The 20,036-nt window shown below is 38.3% G+C and overlaps 1 protein-coding gene across 6 annotated transcripts in view; it reads left to right on the top strand.

The window, feature by feature from the left end:
- The first annotated feature begins 368 nt into the window (after positions 1-368).
- The window catches only part of LOC104928131 (adhesion G-protein coupled receptor D2), an 83,632-nt gene continuing 63,964 nt past the window's right edge, over positions 369-20,036 (top strand). For all 6 annotated transcript variants that reach the window (XM_027289860.1, XM_027289859.1, XM_019256713.2 and 3 more), the window contains exons 1-20: positions 369-625; positions 733-769; positions 1,538-1,562; positions 4,225-4,449; positions 5,092-5,730; positions 7,876-8,058; positions 8,390-8,463; positions 8,938-9,237; positions 9,456-9,567; positions 10,068-10,214; positions 10,660-10,753; positions 11,103-11,214; positions 11,633-11,688; positions 11,917-12,043; positions 12,517-12,620; positions 14,078-14,180; positions 15,802-15,955; positions 16,341-16,474; positions 16,725-16,840; positions 18,790-18,910. In XM_027289860.1, the coding sequence (XP_027145661.1) occupies positions 734-769; positions 1,538-1,562; positions 4,225-4,449; positions 5,092-5,730; positions 7,876-8,058; positions 8,390-8,463; positions 8,938-9,237; positions 9,456-9,567; positions 10,068-10,214; positions 10,660-10,753; positions 11,103-11,214; positions 11,633-11,688; positions 11,917-12,043; positions 12,517-12,620; positions 14,078-14,180; positions 15,802-15,955; positions 16,341-16,474; positions 16,725-16,840; positions 18,790-18,910 (2,862 nt within the window). In that variant the 5' untranslated portion in view covers positions 369-625; position 733. The remainder of the gene's footprint in view (positions 626-732; positions 770-1,537; positions 1,563-4,224; positions 4,450-5,091; positions 5,731-7,875; positions 8,059-8,389; positions 8,464-8,937; positions 9,238-9,455; positions 9,568-10,067; positions 10,215-10,659; positions 10,754-11,102; positions 11,215-11,632; positions 11,689-11,916; positions 12,044-12,516; positions 12,621-14,077; positions 14,181-15,801; positions 15,956-16,340; positions 16,475-16,724; positions 16,841-18,789; positions 18,911-20,036) is intronic.

Raw genomic sequence — 20,036 nt, 5'->3', positions numbered from 1 at the left:
TACATATTAAAAGAAATCTATTATGTCTTATGGAATTTACATCTGGTAAGATAACTGACTGTAAAACCTGTAAATGAATCGTTTATTCATTAATCTCACTGTGCTTTATAGGAAGTTAAATTTTTTTATTACTAATGAGGGACCGCCTGGTGGTCACTGTACCCTAGTTTGGGAACTACTGCATCAGACTAAGCCAAACTTCATATCATGAGCTCTTAGTCGATGGATCGGATTCAGATTAATTTGTGTATGAAGTCATTGTGTCAGCCTTTGGCTTCACTAGACACCCTGGAAGCCACTCAAGGGTCCCTTGAGATCCTTAAACCCTATTTTTGCTTAGACATGCTGCAGGTTACACCCACTCCTCCTCCTGTCTGCAGCTTCCTCTGCATCCTCCCTTCATGCTCTCTGGAGTCAGCTCCCACCAGGATCTGTCCTTTACTGTCAGAGCGCAGCTGTGAAGAAGAAAACATACGTTGAGTAACATTACACTCAGAGGAATTAAAAAAAACAAAACAAAAAAAGCAAAGACTTCGTTTGAAGGAGTGGTTGTATGCTGCGTTCACGGACACGATTGGAATGAGAACACGCGCAAAAAAAGTTTTTAGCAAGACGAATATTTCAGGTAAAACTATCGACTCGTTTCACTTTTTACACTCGGCCAATACTAGAAACGACAGAACAGTGAAACTGAATTTCATTCTCACCTAATGAAGACGTCTTTTCTTTCAGGATGCGCTGGTCATTGTTCCCCAATTTCGGCCTGCTTGTAAGTACTCTTTGTTATTTACGTTTTCACTCGTGTATACGTTTTTATTACCTTTTTAACTAAGGCAAAGTTTGATGGACTTGTATAAAACGCACTTTTTCCAATAGTTTGTTTAAAATGGTCTCTGTTAAAACCAATTAAGCGCAAAATGCAGTGACGCACGGTTGTTATTGACATCCCTTAGAGGCTGTGAAGATGTAAGGAAAAGCCATAATGATCTTCTAATACTAGGAACTTGGATGTTTTTATGTGTTTTGAAATGTACTGGTGGGTGTTTAAATACGCCATATGGGCGAGGGAGTTTCTGGTTGGCTTATTGCACTTAAATATTTATACTAGACTTAGACTAAATACCGATATTATGCTGTTTCTTTATCTGCTAGTCATTAGTCTTTGATTGGAAAGGAGCGGTGGTTAGCGTCCTTCGCAGTGTTTATAGTGTCTATATTAATGCGCCATGAGAAATTGCAATTCACTGTAACGTTAACTCACAGGTATGGGTCTATTACGGTAAATCATGGGTCAAAATCAATACAAACGTTTAAAACCTGTTTTAACATAGCTGTATTTTACTTTTTTAAATACATGGTCAGGTGTTATGCTCGACGACATGGAGTTTAGCGGAGGAAACACACGGGCGTTCTTCGCCCCTTGTTTTCCGTTAAGTAATCAGCACACCTGTTGCGTGCCGCCTCACCTGGTTCAGTAAAGATGACGTGTGACGTCACACTCTTACGCAAATGACCTAAACTTGAACTTATGTTTCAGGTTTGTATGCACAGCTATATATCAGGTGAGTCACTTTCTATTTCTCTTTCTCACCAAACTTCCATTTTAATTCATACCATACCACTTTTTTAAACTGAAAACCAATGTACAGTGTTGCTTGAAAGTATGTGAACCACTTAAGCACTTTTCATTTTTTTTTTTTTTTTGTTTTGTTTTTTTGTAAGTTATTGAACCCTGAGCTGCGCTGCTTAAAACAAGCAGGAAAACACAATCAGATGGCTCAGATTGATGGCTGTATTAACCAATGAAATGGACCGGTGAAATGAGAAAACTTGAAGGAAGTAATTGGGCAGCACTGGGTAAAACACGAATCAAAGTGTGTCAGTTTAGACCAGTGGTTCTTAACCTGGGTTCGATCGAACCCTAGGGGTTCGGTGAGCCGGTCTCAGCGGTTCGGTGGAGCCTCCGCCCTGGAATTTTTTATACTATTTGTTACAACATATCTTTGTGAGCAATCGTTTTTTGAGGATGCTGGACATAAAAACTAAGAAAAGGAACAGACTTTGCTGTGAAAATGACATGAGACTGGCACTTGCCAAGGTGAACTGGTCTCTCAAAGGCAACAGCAGAAGTCACACTGAGGTAAGTTGTTGTGAGTTCATGCACTGTGTTGGTTTTGTTATTTGAACAAGGTGATGTTAATGCACGGTTCATTTTGTGCACCAGTAAAAAAATCATATTTTATTTTTTACTAAAGAAGGGTTCGGTGAATGAGCATATGAAACTGGTGGGGTTCGGTACCTCCAACAAGGTTAAGAACCACTGGTTTAGACTTTCTAAAGTGAACTCATACAGGTCATTCATGTGGCAAAGAAAACGCGTCTCAGAGGACCTCAGGAAGAGGGTATTGACAGCACATTTGTAAGGACAAAATCATAAATTCATCTCATCTCAAATTTGAGCTTTACGTGTCCGCTGTGGTGCATATCGTCATTGCAGGTGACTCTGCCTAGAAGTGGACAGCCTTCTAAATATCTGCAAAAGCTGCATGAAAAAAGATCATGTAAAACCCAAACCAAACGTAACAACTAGAGATTTTGCGCATGCTTCAACAATAGAAGAAAACAACATCCACATGGCGTTAATGGAAGGGTTGCTCGGAGGCAGCCTTTGCTCTCCACAAAAAAAGAACAAAGTTGCCTCTCTGAACTTTGCCAGAGCTTTTTGCAAATCGATTCTGTGGACAGATTAGTCCAAAGCCGAACTGTTGGGTCACAACCAAAACCGACACATTTGGCTAAAAGTCTACACTGAAGTACCTTCCCCCACAGTGAAGGATGGTGATGAGAGCGTTAAGATCCCACATTCGTTTCGTCCCTGTACCTGGATGCCACATAGTCCTGAGAATCATGAATTCTGAGGAATATCGTAAAATCTTGGTGCATAATCTGAAGCTGTTAGTTTAGAAGAAAACATAATAATGATTTGGAGCATTCTAGCCATTGAAATGCTGTAGTGGAGCAGAAGCGGGCAGGTTATGCTGGACATCCATCCACCCTGACTTGACTGGGTGTGTTCTGCAAGGTCGAGTGGGCAAAAAAAACAAAAAAAACATAGCAGATGTGAGAGACTGAGTAGTCTCTACAGAAACAGTTTGGTTGAGATTGTTACTGCAGCAGGAGATACAACACCCAAATAACTTTCATTAAATAAACAATGACAATATATACATTTTCCTTTGATGGGGTCAACTATTTGGAGTGCCAGTATTATGAGTTTGGGTATAGATTAACATTTATTAGGGTTATTTTAGTATTATTATCATTTATTTTGCAAAAAAAGGCTGGATATTTTCAGGTTTAACAAACTTTCAAGCAGCACTGTATATGGGTAGTAGTGTTGTGGATCGTTTCAGGTCCAGATCTCGACATTTTAGGGCAGTAAGCAGCCATAGCAACCTCACCTCTTCTGGTTGAAACCCAGCTATTGCAAATAAATTTTGCTATTGGCTGATCTGGAGGCAGGTGACAGCTTTCTTCACCACTTAAGCTCCGCTTCACTGATGAGACCATAAAAGTGGCATATTTGTATGCACCTTTTATGCCATATTTTCATCATGTTTTTTTGTTTTGTTTTTACATAGTTTTCCATTGTTTGACTGCTGGTCTTCTAATTACATTATCCTGTTATGCCCTCTTCTTCTGCTGCATTAGTTCAGTAGCACACAACTGGAGAATAAGCTGTTAATCTTCATGTGCTCAACTTCTAATATTTGCAGATTTCTGGAAATGTGCACTAGATTTGACTGGAGTTTTGTGACATGCTCAACTGTGCTGTGTTTAACAGCACTTTACTTGTCCTTCAAAGCTCAACAGAAAGGCTTGGAACATTGACATCATCATTTGGCTGGTAGCTGGCTGTAAATGCTGAATGAAAAGCTTGAGCTTTCTCTAAATCATCACTGGTATCATCATTTACATGGTAAAACTTTTACTTGGACAACGTAGAAAACTGTCCAAGTTGTTCTCACATTATCAGTCATTTTATTTGAGTTGAAACAGTGGCACTGCTGTACATCTGATTGTAATCCAGATGGCATTGGTTAGCCTTAGTTAAACCTGAAATGCCAAGACCTGTCAGTCACAGTCAGTCATTTAATTTTATTTTTTTTAACAGTACTGTTTGGTATCTCTCCACTAATTTATTCTTTTTTCTTTGTTGAACAGCCTTTACACTGGAAACCAGAACCCTGACATACGATGAGTCCTACTATGAGTATGTGGCCAATCCAGTGCAGTGGAACAGTGCAATGAAACTGTGCAACCAGCGCTCTGGATCCTTGGCCACCGTCTCCAATCCAGTAGAGAACCAAAAGCTTAGCAGCTTTTTAAAATCCTTGAACATCTCTCAGCCTGTGTGGATTGCCAGGGAAGTCATGACACATCATTTAAGTAGGTTCAATAGGTACTGTTTCTTTTTTAAAGAGGTAGTTCAGATTTTTGTAGTGGAGTTGTATGAGGTACTTATATAGTCAGTGTTTTACCTGCAGTATACGGCAGTCAGCATGCTCCCAGTTTGGAGAATTAGACAGAAGTCTTCGTACAGTATTAGAGCAAAGCCCTGAGGACAGCAGGTCAGCAGATGTTTTAGCCACATTAAGAAAATGGCTCGTCTGGAAAAAAAAAACAATCTGTCTAAATGAGCACTATTGTGAGCATATTCTCATCACTTTACCTTGCTACAGACAGCCCCTTCCCTTTGGCACTACCTTATCTTAACCCTAGAATTGATGTATTCCTATGCCCAGCTGTACTGAGTATGAGTATGGTATATTATGCCACTACACAAGTACCACATACAACCCCACTTCAAGAGTCATTGTTTTACTCAATTACTTACTCAGTTACTTAAAAGAAATAGAATAGAAAAGGAGGACTGATGATACAGTAAGAAAAAAAAAAAGTGTTTACACTAGAAAAAAGACCATGAAGTGCAAGTTCATTATAATATTCAATCTTTTCCGAGAGCTGTCCCTGGATTTTTCCTTCATAGTAATACTTTTTTTTTTCTCTCTGTTTGGGGTGAAACCAAAGGCTCCCAGACCCTGATTCTAGAGTTCAGTGGGCACTCAGACAGGAAGCATGCCCGTCTCCTGCACAAGTTCCCCTCCATGGGCTCAGTGACCGTTTGCACCCTTGTCCGCTTCGATCCAAATAGCTCTGGAATTTCCACCATCTTCTCTTATTCCATTAAGTCATATATTAATCAGTTCCTGCTCCGTGCAAAGTTGGTCCCGGGCAAGCTTGTTCAGCTGGCTCTGCAGGTTCACGGCAATAATGGACCTTACATTGAAGCCTTCGACCACGACGACTCCTGGCACTCAGTGTGTGTTTCTTGGACCCAGAATGGTGGACACTGGGCACTATTTGCAAATGGCCGTGAAGGTTTTAGGGGTGAAGGCCTAAACAGCTCTGAGGGCATTGGCCGTGACGGCATTTTCATTATCGGACAGGAGCTGGACACCTTTGGGGGCTCTTTTAAGAAGAATGGATCATTCTCAGGGAGCATTACAGAACTGCACATATGGGATCGTGTACTGGATAGAGCCGAAATATACACCATGGAAAAGCAGTGCTCACCCATTTCCTCTGGGCTGGTGTTCAACTGGAGTGGAGCAACCATGGAAACAGAGACCTCCCTTACGAAACTGAGGAGCGACAACCCATGTCAAGGTACATTTGTTAGGATGCAGCATGAAGCAGGGGAAGCAGCTGAAGGGTTACCAAAATCTAAATCAAACTTCTTTAATCACCAAGTATGAGGAAGTACAGGTTTAAACAATAAAGACACAAGCTGAAATCTATAAACAAGGTCCAGTAGCATAGTAAAACATTACTTTCACATTATGTGTACAGTTTAGCTACTTTGGCACTAGATCTGGGTTGGGTTGCTATGCAGGAAAAAAACAATCACATAGAGACCATTTGAAATTCATTTTGGACTACTCACTTTTGAGTAGCATGCCAAGATCTGAGCTGGCCTGATGTGGTAAACTCCACCCATCTGCATTCCAAGCAAATAAATGCTGTGAATAAATTGCAGGCACAACTAAATCCAAATCTTCTCTGTTTCATCTTCCTACTCCTCTAATCTCTCTAATCATGATGTCATTTTTATAAATGTTGTTTGCAGCTAAAAGGTGGTTTTAAATACTTGGAATAATACTAGAACACACTGAAAGGTAAAGTTAACAAAACTTGCTTAAAATACATTGAAACATGTTATTTAAAAAGAAAAAGGAAAGATAGTCATAATATATCTCTATATCTCTCCTCTCTATCGATATCATATATCATATATATATATATATATATATTGAGCACAAAGTACGGCAACATCTAACAGACCAAGACAAGATAAAAATGATGGCCAAGTGGTGTTATGACTTTTTCTAATCTTTTCTAGACTAACGAAACTGTCCCAGTCTATAGCTACAATGCCACAGTGTTTGAAAAATAATGGTAAACTGCTAAGGTCACTCATTTTTAAAAAAAATATTTATAAATTCTCCGAACAGACTTTCTACAAACTCCTTTCCACTCCATGAACACATCAAATAGACAAGTTTTCAAATCACTACTTAGTGCTAAATACTGTTTACTACTACTTAGCATTAAATAAACAACATAATTAAAAACAATAACAAAAAATCCCCAAATAGCAATCAATGTGTTTACTTTCATGAACTATGAATAACCTATACTACAAAAGTTTATTTTATATACGCACACAGCAGCTGCTATGTAAATTCAGTGATCACTACCCTAGTTAATGTGCACTGTGTAACTGTGTTATGTAGGAAAATATTATATATTATGTTGTTTAAGGCTTGGTATCAGCAGGTAGTCATTATTATATTAGTCAGATTGAGACAAAAAAAACATACACACACCATAGACACACACACTTTTCCTTTCCAGCATTAAGCACTACTACGAGGTCTAATGAGATTGAAGGAAAGAGGAAATGTCTGTCTCCCTAGCTCTCATTTGCTTTCACCCTTCAGACTGTGACCGAGTTGTAATTGGCAGAAGGTAGGGCTCCTAATGGTTCTTGTAAATGTTTTGTGACTCACGTCACTCTGAATCCCACCCTTCAAAACAGACTTCTCCCGTTCTGACATCATGCTCCCCAGTGAGCAATGAGACTCCAAAACACTGACTCCCCCTCCTGGAACTGAACATACAGAAAGGATAGTGAGCTTGTACTCCTTCAGTGATTTTCAGTTACAGTGTAGAAATGTATTTGCAAATCTTTAAAGATCAACTTACCGACCGAGTAACACCAACAAACAATGGAGCTGAAGTTTACAAATGTCGTGGTTGTAATCCAAGTTACTATTCATAAATATCAAGGGTGACATGATATTACATAATAATCCAAAAAAGATCAGCATTTAACATTAGCCTACACAATAATCTGTAAATAATCTGCATAATTGCTTCACGAATTACATTATACACACAATAATTACACGATTACATTAATCCAGTCGTGTTTTTTCACAATTTACATACATTTCAATAGAGTAAATATTATAATGGTAGTTTTTGTTTCAATTCTAATGTAAAATGTCTGCAGTAGCAGCAAGAGGTATAAAGTGTTCATGTCAGCAAGATAACACTGAGGAAGTGATGTCTGCCGTGATTACGATGCACAGCGTTCTCAGTTAAGGACTTTTGTAAAGGTACACACAGATACGCTCTCGAAAGGAATTATTATCTGCTACATCTGGACATGACATTCAGTCTCGATGTGTCTCTTTTATTTTTAAAGAATTTGACGTTATGAATAACCTTCATCATTTCCTTCACTAGGAAACTCAGAAGATTCTTTATCGGATTCCTTCCTGGACAGTTCTGTGGGGAACCAAACACTCTCCTATGAATTCCTCAGCTTTTGGTTAGATAAGAATTGTGGCATCTTTCAACCTACTAAAGAGACCTGGAGCTTCACCAAGTGTGACTCACTCAGAGGGGCTGTCTGCCAGTTTAAGAAAGGTACCAGTAATAATGATGATAGTATGTCAGTTATTTTTAATATCATTTATTCTTGATGTAGGGTGATTTGATCTGCTACATCTAACCCTGAGAGACCATGAAAATAGAGACCTGTACATCGGCATGTATTGAAATACAATAGTCCTGTTAAAAACATGGTAATATGTTACCACTGCATAAATTAGATTATTGACATTTTGTAATTGTTGTTCACATTGTAAACATTTCAGAGAGTGTTGAACCTATGGTGATTTCTATGACTATACTGTGAGGTGTTATATTGTAATGGATTATATCATATTGTGTTTTATTTGTCTCTTTTTGTCTGCAGAAGTACCAGATGTTATTGCTTTACCAAAGACACCATTCTTCAGTAGACTGAGTCAAGATCCTCTGACAAAACCTGTGAGTTGGACAGTTTAGCTGTGCACATCATCACTTTAGTGGCTCAATGTGATACATGAACAAACAAGAACTCATCTTTGTGATGTTAGTGCAGAGGCAGCTCAACACCTGAGAATTCAGAGAAGATGATGCACATTATTGTGGTAAAAAGACAAAGAAACAGCACTTAAGCAATTAAGGCTTGGTGGTGGACAAAACGTTGGCCATGTTTAAGGTAGAATTTATGCCTTTCAGACAATAAATCAGAATTAGAATGTCCCAACATAATCTTATTACAGTTTTAGGAGAATAATAACTTTGATTAACTTATCAATGCAGAATGATTCTGATTTACTAGCTCAAAATTCTAGAGAATCTCTTGTACTTTGATCCTGAGCCATATCGAAAGAGAATTAACGAATTACCAGCATTGCACTGCGACCACCTTTCCTTAGTAATGAAGTTCAAATGATCTATCTATCGTCTTTTTTTCAGGTGATGGAGGAGCTAAGCGTTAACCCCTCCTTGGACAGAGATCTGACCTTGCTGCAGCAGCTGACCCAGGCTGTTCTGAATATGTTAGAGGCCGGTGGCCCGAACCTCCTTTCTTCCAGTGATGTCCTTTACCTCACCCAGATGATTGAGATGGACCTGACTGCATTGGCTAGCACTCACTCCACTGGAGTTGATGCTGCAGAAGTCATGGTCTCCATTGCTACCAACTACGTAAAGATGGCGAGTTTGATGCTGGAGCCCCAGATGGCTACACAGTGGAAGGGCATGACAGAGGATGGGGTGAGGGGAAGACCTGTGTTTGTCTGTTTCTCTGCCAAAAATTCTCTAAGGTTTAATTGATTTGCAGAGTGTTTTTTTATTCACCCCCCAAAATAATCCCATGTTAAGGGATAAGGTAAAATAACTTTCTCAACTTTCTTAACCCAGCAAAAGTTGTCCTTTCTCTTCCACCATTCTCAGTCTGACTTTTTGTTGTTGGGTTTATACTTCCTGTACAGGTCAGCGTGGGGCCGTTTACTATTGTCAAGAGCATCGACAATCTCACTGAAACTCTTGCTGACATGCTAGCTGCCGAGGGAAGAGGCTTCACTCTTTTAACCAAGAACATAGGTAAGAAAAACATTTTCAAAGAAAATATTGATTAGCTGTCAGTTATTAGTTGAAAATACAGGAGGCACCGTTTCAGTGGTAATCATACGTGATGGAAAAATTGTAGACATATGAAAAAGAGGATTTCAAAGCAGAACATTGTATTCGCAAATCTGTCTGCTACATTTCACTTAAAGAAAAAAGTCCACCATTCTTGTGATGTGGGGATTGCAATTCATTGCAATGTATTGCAACTTTCTTCTTTATATTTGGGCTATTCTGACTTTTCTAGTTATAGTCCAGTCCTTCAACTTGTTATTTATGCAGTGGTTATATGTTCAAAGGTCAAGGGTTCATTTTAATACACTAATAAGTTTACCATGTACATATAATGTGAATGGCCCAAACCACTGGTAACTATTTATTTTTTGTAACACAGATAAATAAATAAAAAAGATTCATGCATTTCTCCTCATGCTTACTATTATTGTTAATCTGTCCTCTGCTGTCTTTGCTGCCAGATGTGTACTTGAAGTGGCAGAAGCTGTCTGAAGAGAGCTGTCGCCACACCTTCAAGCCATCTGTGGTCGGTTCTCACACCACCAGCAGCAATGGTCAGGATGAATTGCTTATCCCTGACACTGAGCTCCAAAGGATACACGCATTGGGTGAGAAACACGCACACACACATATAAATGCACTTGTCATAGAGGCCAATCCAAATGAAGAATGAGAAGGATAAACTATGTGCCCACACACAATTCTATTTGCCATATTTGCTCTGTCTTATGACTGAAGGATCAAATATATAAATGATGATAAAAATATGAACTGAACTGACTACTCATGCTGAAGTAGACACATTATTTGCTGTAGAGTTTTTGCTATGAGAGTTTGTCCAAATGCTTCCAGAATATGGAACTGTAGCTGGGACTACAAAATATAATTAAAATGTCAAATAATTGGTGAACATTTGCATAAGGCAGCAAACATTTGTGTTTGCATTAGGCAGCTATCTTAAATGTGTGAAATGTTGTTTGAAACTAAAATGATGTTCAGGAAATGTTTGTATAACTACAGAAGGCTCTTTTCCTCCCCTCCCTCTCTAACCAGGATATAAAGAATTGATGTTTATTCATACCCACTACAGCCATCTAAGTGAGATTGTGTCTGGAGCACACGAGCCTCACCAAGAGAAAGTAAAAAGGTTGGCTGTTGTTTTCTCCTATATTCTGCTTTTGATGTTGCTGACCATTTTGATTCAACTCACAGAAACAGACACGCTAAGACCTGATATAGACTTAAATAATAGTTCATCAGTCGTCACAAGCATCTAATCAGCAGTAACCACAATGACTTCAGGTACTAAAAGTGATTTCCCATAAAAATGTCCCATATATGCTCAAACCTAAGTGAAAATGAGTCTTTCTAGTCCAATTTGGCACTAAATTTAGATTTTGAACTAGTCAGGAATGTGACATGAAACTGCAATGCTTTTACATTCTCTTGTTTTTATAATAATACACAAAAGTTTAAACCACTGCTTGCCTTTCCAGAATTTCCCCAGGTCACCTGTCTTCTGCTGTCATATCAGCTACCATCCGTGACACCTCCAAGGGCCAAACCATCCCTGTGGCTGTCGAGTACACCCTTTCCTCTTCACATGTGGTATAGTCCATGTACAGGGTGGGGGGTGGGGTGAGGGTGATAAGTAAGCCCATGGTATCAATTATATCAATATATATATTTGGAGATCATGACTGATTAGACAAGGTTGGACTAAATCCATTCTAGTGTGGAGCAGCCAGACTTGGTTTAAGGATACTGAATTGGGTCTGTGTTGTTTAATGTTAAAACTTGTTAAGATGGATACTTTTCAGAGTACGATCTTGTTCTTTGAAAATTCTCAAAATGTTCAGTTTTTGCTTGAAACAGGAATTCATGCTGATGGCAGGCAATCATAATCAACCATTATTTTGGATACAGGTGTTAAGTGATAGTTAAATGCATAGAGTCCAAGGTAATATGTTAAGAGACAAATAGTCAGAGAAGAAAAACAAGTGCAAACATGTGTTTCTGTTTCTAGGTGGAGTATTCACGGCGTGTTAGTCCGGTTTGTGCCTTTTGGAATTTCAGCTTGATGTAAGTTTGACCAACAGCACAGTCACAAACAGTCCTGATAAAGTATGATTGTGATAGAAATTTTGGTTTTTGGATAAATGATGAAGAGGTGGTCATATATGGTGCATATATACATGGCAGGTTTCAGATAACCTTAGATATTATGAAACCCTCATATTCATGTTTAATATCTCTTCCCCCTCAAACTAATTGATGCGAGTGTATTTGTGTACCTGTACTTATGTATAGGCATAATCATACCAGTGGCTGGTCCAGTGATGGTTGCAGGGTAACCTTTGCCGGCACTGGTGTCACTTCGTGCCTGTGTAATCACACCACCAACTTTGCAGTGCTGATGAATTATCTGGAGCCAAAGGTAATGAGTGTGATGTGAGATGTGTTGTGATGCATTGAGGAAAATCACACATAATGAATTAGGCTGGATGAAGATGTAAAATGTAAAGCAGATCTCAAATATAAACTGTGGTTATGGTTTTGGGTGGTGAATATTAGTCATGTGATGTTTTTTTTTTTTTTCATTCTTGAGTGTGAACGTTTACATCTTGTCCAAATGTTGCTCATGTGAAATCAAAATCCAGGTCGTGATCTTTGACCGCCAAAATTGTGGATTGGATTTTTAGTACAATATATTAACCAACATGTCTTCAGCAGCACTGTGATGACTTTAAGCTGTACATTTTTAGCGTTTAGTTGTTCACAAATTCAGGTATAATAAGTGTCTTTGAGATGGATTCATATGGTTCAGACCTGTACTATTTTGACAACATTCTCCTCTCTTCCTCTTTTTTTCTCTCTGCCTCACACAATTACCTTTCCCCTCTGTCCCAGTGGAGTCCTGAAGAAGAGCTTATTTTGACCAAGCTGACGTTCATCGGTTCTGGCGCGTCTCTGTGTGCACTGGTGGTGACCTTAATGCTATTCACTGTGCTGGAGTGAGTATCTGATTTTCATGTCCCACTTACCTACGATGCCAATGTACAGTAGCTGGCTGGTGTCTGTCTAGTTTAATCAATGCACACAACTCAGCTTCAACCTGTTAAAGTGTATATTTACAGTAACATGAGAGTTAATTAAAACGATTAAAATGTTTGCATAGTAATGTTTCTGAAGATACTTATAAATTGGGCTGATATTCTGTATTTAAATCTGACTATTTCTGTGCCATAAACATGAGAATTGTTCTTTTCTATTCTTTATGGGTAGGAAATAAGCTCTTCAAACCAATTAAAGTGATATTACATATATGAATTCTGATCAGTTCATCACCATAGTAAGAGCTCAGTGTCATCAATATAGGACTTTCTGATTTGTTTATTTATTTGGAAAATTAAATCTGAGTTGATCCACCAGTCTACATGCATACATATTTTTTATTTTATTTTAAATCATTTGAAATTAGTTCTTGCTCCCAGTCCTAATATTAATACATTTTTCGCATATGAACAGGTAAACCTACTATGAAACTTATTTATTAGTATTTTTAAACATGGGTATACTGAAGGCAATTGTGCACACATGGATTTGAGGTGACACCCTCTCCCATACACTAAAAAGAGAGAGATAACTTATTGGCCCTATATTGCTTGTGCTCTGTCCTAAGGCTGCTATGAGTATTGACTAAAGCTAATCCAGTAATTACTGTGGTCTACGTCTGAGTCCACTCTGAAGGTTTATGGCGGCATTTTGCAGCCATTAATTAACATAAGAGTCACTGAGGGATCACAATCAGCTGTAGAGGAGCAGCCCTGACAATTTATGACTGTCCTGAAATCAGAGAGTGCAGCCATGTATTTCACACACACATGCTGGTGTATGATGTACATGCATTTGTGTACTTAAATACATGCTCACACACACACACAATAGAGGTAGAAGTAGAGCTACACAGTCCGTAGATGCATGCATAATCACACCCTGAGATTATGGTGATCACAGGCAGTGATGCAGGTATGATTAGTCTAAATAGGCTGAACCCATCAGGAGGTCATTAGAGGCTCTTCGGATCATTTATGTCTCTAAACCAGATTCAGCTGTCTGTTTAATATACAATATATGTGTTTGTCACCAGAGTTGGTGTACGGTTAGACTATTCGTACATAAGTTGTGGCCTACTGTAAATGGCTACTGTGTAAATGATTAGGTTTTTTTTTTTTTTACAATTATGTCCTTTCCTTTTTCATTTGTCTATCTGTTTCATTTTCTTCATTTCAGCCTGAATTGGCCACTTGCATAGACTTATTAAGTTACCAAAATCATATACGGGGCCATACCATTTATTTGCAAACATTTTTGTCATCACTGTTTTGTAATACTGTCACCCGACTGTAACAATATTGCAAGAGAAGATCTGTCCAAAAGAGTTTCAAGTGATCTCTGTCTCTGTCCATAGTATCCCCAAATCTGACAGGACATCCATCCATAAGAACCTGTTCATCGCTCTGATCTGTGCCCAGGTGATTCTGCTCTGTAGTGGCTCAGCCATCCACAACAAGGTACATAGACAGACTACCAAAACATCAGATTTATTTCAACAATACATACCTGTAGGATTTATTGTTGTTATTATGTTGGATTTTGTCAAACCTGAAAAGATCGTTAGTTGGAAGATGAAAATTGGAGCAACTCAACAAATGATGCTTAGTTTGTTCAGTTACCAGGGAGCCAGTTTTTGTTTTGTTAGACTTTCATAACAAAATAAACTCAAGTTTCAAAAAATGTTTTAAATATATTATATATTATAATCTGTTTTCTTAGATAGTACAATTTTAAATGGCTGCTAACCTGTTGTCTATTTTAAATGTTAACCCAATGCACTGTGTTTTTAATAGCTACCTTAATGAGACTTGAAATCCAAATCCATATTTGGGGTTTCTAGTGTTGGATGTGTTACATAAATGGCCCCTATTGTCGTATCCATCAGCTTGAACACATGGTTCAGTCTCTCAGTAGTTGGTTTGACCCCTGGTGCTTTGACCCCAGGTCATGTCAGGGTGGGCTTTATCCCTGGGGGCAGGTGGCTGTTTGTTGGAAATTCATCAAATGGTTTCATATGTGTATATATAGGCTGGCTGACCATTTTTCAGTTTTTAACAAGGTTTTAACACATGGTTTGGGCCAATCCAGACCTATTTATAATGTATTAGTGTGGACGGCTTCAGTTTTTCCCCAAGGATGCTTTAAGAGGATAGATATTGTTGTTGCTTGATATATTTGGTACTTAGCAGGGATTTGATCTGTATAGTATGATCTGTTTTACCATTAGACCAACTTTATTTGTTTAATTTAATAATATTTTTTCTACACTTGTACCATCATTTGGGAATTTCATTTTTACATTGTGATCTTTATCCAACTATTCTTGACAATGATCTCTATCTGACAATTTCTTGTTTTTATTATAACTTTGCTAATGTCTTCAGATTAGAATAAACACTACGGTATATTTCCAACACGATTCTTAGTTTAAAGATTTGGTTATGGGAATTTCCTTAACATTGAGTACACGTTCCTAAAAGCAGACAGATATTTGTGCATTTGGGATTGTAACAAGTGTAAATGAGATATTTGTGACCGCTGGCACCTCATCCATCACCTACGATCATGAGCTGCCCTTAAACAATCCATCAAGACAACATATAGTTATTTAACCTCTGACATTTTGCTTTTGTTTCAGAAAACAAGCCACCCTCTGGTTGGCTAATGTTTCATATCCACGCGGCTGTAAATTCTTCAAGTAGAAAAATTGTAGAAGTGGTAAAAAGTATTGTAATTTCGGACAGGTTTGACAAATTTGTGACATCTGTAAAGTTGATTCATGCTAGTCAGCCAGTCAACCAGTTCAGTCCATTGTTTGCAACTTTGAAAATATAGTTGAATGAAAAAATATACAAGACATATACGTGTAGATACAAGATAATGTCAGTCTGCTGAACTTCATTTTGCTCCCCACAACCGTCCCTGTGTAGGTGACTAGATTTTTGTTTAATGATTTGGCAGATACTTTCCCACAAAAAAAAACAGACCCTTAGAAATGATGTGAACATCAGTTAATCCAGCACAAAGTACAATAGACCTGTTTCTGTAATTTCTCTGCCTGCATACTCGTGTTTGCAGGTGGCGTGTACACTTGTGGCAGCACTGCTCCATCTCTTCTTCATGGCAGCATTTAGCTGGATGCTGGTGGAGGGTCTGCTACTCTGGAGCAAGGTGGTCGCAGTCAACTTAAGCGAGGAACGACACATGAAGTATTACTATCTCATCGGCTGGGGTACAACAGCTTAACAATAGCCAATAAGTTTCTTCTCACAGGATTTTGTTGTAAAGGATATTGTAGTGTAAGGGATATGATAAAATTGTGGCTGTAAACCAGAGATCCTGATTCACCATTTGTTTTTTTAAAATTACATTTGAATTATTTTATTATTAAAATATGTACATTTATTTTATACACCATAGCTGTTTGAAGCGTAAAATAATATTTTTCTGAAACTGAAATACATTTTTGTCTGATATTTGTGACCATGTTTATCACAATGATTTCTTAATGTTGCTACTATCTCTTCCTCTTTCTGTTATCTATGCTTTGCTACCTTTTTCTCTCTCCTGTATTCTCCTCCTCCTTTTTTCCCCTTTTTTTCTCCATCTCCCACCAGGTCTGCCAGTGCTGATAGTCACCATCACGCTGGCATCAGCCTCAGGCAAATACTCAGCCGACGGCTACTGTTGGCTCAGTGTCCAGAATGGCATTATCTGGGGCTTCGCTGGACCTGTCATCTTCATCATAATGGTCAGAAAATTGAATTCTTTATCCCATATCCTGCAGTCTGTTCAAGCTGAAATTGTTAATGCAAGACACATTCAGTGATGTTGTATTGTATTTTTTAAACAGTAGTAGTTAAAGTGTCTCTGCATCTTTATTCTTTCCTTTCATTTCCCACAGTCTCTTGTCCATAAATATGTCAACATTTTCTTTCTTTCTCCTCTTCTGTGCTACTCTCTCTTTTCCTCCTCATTTCTGTATCCCCCATTTTTTACAGGTGAATATAATGGTACTGACCAGGGTGGTTGTTATCACCATCTCCACAGCCAAGAGGAGGTCCATCATGTTGGCCATGGGCACCAGTCCTGCTGAACAAGCCTATGAGCAAATGAGGTAGAATCCACAAGGAGGCGCCATTTGTCCTCCTTTTTCAGATTATTCGGCTGGGCCGCTGGCCTTGGAGCAGACAAGCTGTAGTCACTAGGCGTCAAATATAAAGCAGCCGGACGATTTTATATTGGATTTGTCATTTTAAATAACAGAGCCTCATTTATCAAACAAGATAGGAATACAATTTGAATGGATTGCATTAGTACTTTTCAAAGCTCCAAGCTTCAACCACTTGTTATTGCTCTAGTATCTTACAGTGCTGGCGAATAATTCAGATATGAATTTCCTGATTGTGTTTAGTCAGTATAGGCTTATTTAAATTTAAAAGGCATGTATTGACCTGTCATGCTGTTTAGTCCCAACATATTGACACAGTGTTATTTCTGAAACACTCTATACATATCATAGTATTCATGAAAACAGTTTATTTATCGGAGGGTCTAAGCATTGTACTTTCCTTGTTTTTTTTCTAATTATAATAATCAAACTATCTTATAGTTTGATTGGAAATTGAAAATTGGAAATATTACTGTCAGTAATAGAAGCAGGGACGGAAGCAGTTGTACAGTTAATATTATTATGGGGAAGTGAGTGCATTTTAAGGGGAAACTCAGAATGGGTTGAAGATGTTTAATATTAGTGTAAAAATATCATCTCTCAGCAGCTGCAGTCCAAATATAGCAGGACTTTGCAGTACTGTCCTTCAAGAAAATCATATTGATGAAACCAAAATTCACATATTGATGTTCCAAAATGATTTCTAAAATATTTGGATAGAAGAATTTCTTATACCTTGGAATGGTGAGATCCAAAAACATCTAAATTTTTGATATTATTTTTACCATCTAAAATTTGTTTCAGCTTTGGACTGAATGGAAAATCAAAATGCAATATTTTGGATTTATACAATATAAAATGAAATGAAATTTAAAATATAGAAAGATATTGTAATGCAAACGCCGTACATATACATGTATTTGCATGTAATTGCATGTTTTTGTTTTATGTCTATCCATTAAATGATTGAGAAGGATTGTGATTGGTCATTTGAAGTGCAGGCATAGATAACTGCTGGCATTTATCAGTTAGACTAGACCCTCTGTAAGATTACTCTTAAAAAGCTTAACATTAGTAGTTTTAATATAGTGTACCGTTACCAAACTTGCCTTATTACATTGCATTGCGATGTCCATGTAGCAACAATATCTTGTTAAGCCCTATCCCTGTCTTTCACTTCCTTTTTGGCAGTGGCGTTGATTGCAATTCATGCGATCCAGTAGATTCCCCCAGCAGGCTCATGTATGATCCTATCAGTGAAAATCACGTTAAAGTGTATGTGTGTTTTCACTACCTCAGCCCACCGGGGCTCACAGTAGGTGCTTTATGAAGGTTTTCAAAGCAGGCCTTGAACCATTTGGCACCCCTGGGTGGCAGCCATCGCGGAAACTCAAACACATTCCTCCGCTGAGTAAACTAGGGCTCGCCGCCCGCCATGCCACACATGCACACACACACACACATACACGCACACAGCTGGTGTGGTTTGGCAGTCACCTGAGCGGGAAGATAATTCCACTCTAAACAGAATTAAGGCGGATTTAAGGTGGGAAGTTGTCACCCCATGAGCTTTCCCAGCCGCACAGTGTTGTATATGGAACAACCAGTCTGCCAAAGCCGCTCAGTTTTGTCCAAAAAGAACTGAGAAGTTTAAAAAACCCAGAATTTAGGACGATCAGGCAGGAAAGGAGTATTTTTAATGAATACTGAAATTAAATGTATCCGGTGTGGTGTAAGTTCAGCTAGTCAGCCAGTCAACCAGTTCAGTTCATCACTTATGCTGGGTGCTTGATTATAATTTTATGTGTGTGTGTGTATGTTTGCCAGTATGCATGTAAATGTTTATATTTTTGTGCTATGTCATTGTTTCTGTTTGTGCGCGTGTTTGAGCACAGGGCTGCAGTGAAAGCAGTGTTGGTGTTGCTGCCCATCCTTGGATTGACATGGCTGTGTGGCATCTTGGTTCCTTTCTCCATTGTCATGGCCTACATCTTCATTCTCCTCAACTCTCTGCAGGTACTGAAATACACACACATAATTATAATAAGTATAAATATTGAAACTTAAGCAATAATCACATAAAGAAGCAGAAGAGTAGAATTACATTTTTCATCACTGAAATGGAGAAGGTCCCTTTTGGAAAAAATAAGCATAATGGTCATGAAGGCAAAATCATTTTTTAAGCTTGTCATGTGAAAGATTGCAATTTAAAGACTTGACCATGGGGATATGCAGGAATCAGTAGAAAATAAAAAAAATAAAAGCCTGGGTGGACAAATGTACATTCTTGAAAACAGCCATGCATCTGTTGTAAGACAAAATAATTCTATAGCTGAAGCTTAAACTTAAACCTGAAAAAACTTCAGCAGTCTTTAAACTGCTTTTTTTTGTCTTCAATGAGAAACTGAAAGGTTTTCTATTATACATTGTAATTCTGCCCTTCTCTCGTGGTTAGGGTACACAGACTGTCAAGGTTTTTATTTGTCAGTGACAAGGCTGAGGCAGAAAGGAGAAAAGAGAGCCTTGGTCTGGCTTGTGTTAAGCAGGTGCTTCATTTTAACAAGGAAAGTCGATTTGTATTGTTTGTTTGATTATTTTTGCTTTATGGATTCAGAGGTCAGCATTATTGTTGTTTGTGGTTCATCAGCGTTGAGTTTATGCTTTTAGCACTGAAATTCAGTGGGTTGTTTTGTCAGTAGTATACCTGTGGGCATCACAGCTCTATTTGAAAATGGCCACAACTTTGAGAAACATTGGTTTTCACATGGAAAAAGAGTAATACCTCTGTAGCCTCATTTCCCACTGCACTGCAGTGATGAGAGTGAATCATGTAATTCTCCGACTGCAGCAGGCGGTACAACATTACCCATGTTCAGATCCGCTGCTGTGATTTGTAGCCATCTTTTAATCAACTGTATCTTTAATTGAGCTGTATATTTAACAAGAAAATCAATAGAGGTTTTAGCTGCAGTCTGATCATTAAGCAAGGCTCTTCGTTGCCATAAATAGTTACTGTTTCCCCCTCATATCTAATTATGTTTTTCATGTCCACAGTAATTAATACAGAAGCTTTTTCTGGGCTCTTATTATATGGCTTCACATGTTAACACACCATGTGGATTTCTATTCTCTGTCATACATC

Source organism: Larimichthys crocea, chromosome XVII (genome assembly GCF_000972845.2).
Source record: "Larimichthys crocea isolate SSNF chromosome XVII, L_crocea_2.0, whole genome shotgun sequence".
In the NCBI taxonomy this organism is placed as follows: Eukaryota; Metazoa; Chordata; class Actinopteri; family Sciaenidae; genus Larimichthys; species Larimichthys crocea.
This window is presented reverse-complemented; position numbering and strand designations above follow the sequence as displayed.